Source organism: Capsicum annuum, chromosome 6 (genome assembly GCF_002878395.1).
Source record: "Capsicum annuum cultivar UCD-10X-F1 chromosome 6, UCD10Xv1.1, whole genome shotgun sequence".
Classification (NCBI taxonomy): domain Eukaryota; kingdom Viridiplantae; phylum Streptophyta; class Magnoliopsida; order Solanales; family Solanaceae; genus Capsicum; species Capsicum annuum.
Genome location: NC_061116.1, coordinates 227,176,174 through 227,178,603, shown reverse-complemented (window position 1 = coordinate 227,178,603; position 2,430 = coordinate 227,176,174). Strand labels below are relative to the sequence as shown.

General features: G+C 38.5%; 1 protein-coding gene across 1 annotated transcript; it reads left to right on the top strand.

Moving 5' to 3' along the window:
- Positions 1–387: 387 nt before the first annotated feature.
- Positions 388–1,795, top strand: LOC107867064 (cytidine deaminase 1-like). The gene has a single exon (XM_016713174.2). It carries the CDS (start codon positions 762–764, stop codon positions 1,719–1,721), a length of 960 nt encoding a protein of 319 aa, XP_016568660.2. The 5' UTR covers positions 388–761; the 3' UTR covers positions 1,722–1,795.
- Positions 1,796–2,430: the final 635 nt, after the last annotated feature.

Below are 2,430 nucleotides of genomic sequence, written 5' to 3'. Positions count from 1 at the left end.
GTTGTTGGATCGAAAGTCTTGTTTGTCACTTATTAATAATTTATTGGGAAAATTTCGGAAATAGAAATTCTCTATTCTTAATTATCACTTTTATAGCAACAGTTTCATAATTACGAAAAATAACAAATTGTATTTGTATTTAAGTAAAATGTTGCTATATAAATACATATACAAATATATATGTATTACTCATAAATACATATGCACAACTGAAAAATACATATTCTTCTATTACTACGAAGTGGGTAAAATATTGTTACTTTTGCTATAAGTTGTAATTTTTAAAAAGTATTACTATTTATTGTAATTATAATGTTAACGGTGCTAGTTTCTGTAATTTTTCCTAATTTATTTCACATTTCTGGCTTATCAAAAGAAATCAAGCCCATGATGCATAGTCATTTTTGTGAGGGTCGAGCATGTTGAAGTATAATTTTTTTGGATTTTTCATCTACTGTTTGGTATTTTTATTGGAGTCTCAATTAATTTGAATCGCACGTTACTGAACTTATTTTGAGGGTAGCGCTTCCAACAAAATCAGAGATCAGATACAAAATTGGGTAGTACTACACTGATCGCATACATCTCTCGCAAGATAAATAGAGAAGGCAAGAAATAGAAAGAGTGACCTTAACTCCGTGTCATATCTTTACAACGTGCCATAGCCACAAGGTCAACAACGTGTAACCCACCCCCTTTAATCTCTTCTCACAAAAAACAAACATAGAGAAAAAGGAAAAGAGATTGCTGCATTAGAGACAATGGATCAACTAAAACTAAAATTTGTGGTGGAAGCCTCGGAGGCAGAGTCGATTTCCCAGAAACTGGGGCTGCCCTCTGTCCGGCACCTTCTCCCTGTGTTGGTTGAACCAGCCCAGAGCCTTGCCCGGCCACCCATCTCCAATTACCACGTCGGCGCCGTTGGCCTCGGCTCTGACGGCCGTCTCTTCCTCGGTGTTAACCTCGAATTTCCTGGCCTACCACTTAATCACTCCGTCCACGCTGAGCAGTTTCTCCTCACCAACCTCGCTGTCCACCACTGCCCCGGCCTCCTCGCATTCGCCGTCTCCGCTGCCCCCTGCGGCCACTGCCGACAGTTCCTTCAAGAACTCCGAAACCCTTGCTCTCTCCAAATCCATATCACATCTCAACATCATCAAAACGACGTCACTTTCGAACCATTGCGTGCAATCCTGCCCAACCCATTTGGTCCATTCGATCTCCTGGATGACGAAACTCCTTTGCTCCTCGAGCGTCATAATAACGGTTTATCCCTGTTGGATCATGATCGTGATGGAGGAGATCTGTGCAATGGGTTTTCAGATCCCCAATCTAAGAGAGTGAATGGCGTTCTGAATTCGACCCTTGTAAAAATTGCAGCTTTGGAAGCTGCTAACAATTCACATGCACCTTATAGTGGTTGTCCATCAGGGGTGGCAATCATGGATTGTGATGGGAAGATTTATAAAGGTTCTTATGTGGAATCTGCTGCTTATAATCCAAGTTTAGGGCCAGTGCAAGCGGCATTGGTGGCCTTTGTGGCCGGAGGAGGGGGTGGATATGAACGGATTGTGGCGGCAGCTTTGGTGGAGAAGGAGACCGCTAATGTAAGGCAAGAGGATACTGCTAGGCTCTCTCTCAAGTTGATTTCTCCTCAATGTCCCTTGACAGTTTTCCACTGCTGCTCTTTTGCTGAAAAAAATGGGTGTAAAAAGGATTGAACCGATTGATTGATCCCAGTTGTAAAAGTATATCCACTTTGATGATTGATAATCCACAATCCTTTTAGGATTCATACAGCGATTACTAATAATTTGCTTGGAATGGTTTTGTGGTTATTGATGCTATACAGTATTATTATTACTATATTTGTGTAACAAATAAATCTGGCAAAATCAATAATTGAGTCATGCTTGTTTGTGTAACAAATAAATCAATAATTATGTCATGCTTGTTTGTGTAACATAACAAATAAATCAAGCAAAATCAATAATCAAGTCATGCTTGTTTGTGTAACAAATAAATCTAGCAAAATCAATCTTTTTGGCCGGGTCACGAATGAAATCCGTTTGATGGTCATATTTGCTTAAATTAATCAACACTCAACATAAACTCCCTAATTAGGGATGACGACAACGGAGTGAGTCGGATTTTGTTTTAAGCGGGGAGTGGCGGGGCAGGTCTTCCATTATGCTGGTGTCGTAGGGTGCGGATTAAAGGTTGTTCGAAATTTTCAAAGAGACATCTAAATTTTAACTTCGATTTATTATTCACGAATCTTTTTATTTCGTTGTAAATATATCATTTTGATTCTCTACGTATATAGCGCGTGAAAAGACAAAAAATGACTTTTTTGACCAATTAGAAGTTGTCACGTGTAAATAATTTAATATATAATTTATATATATTTTTTAAAAAAATTAATATTTA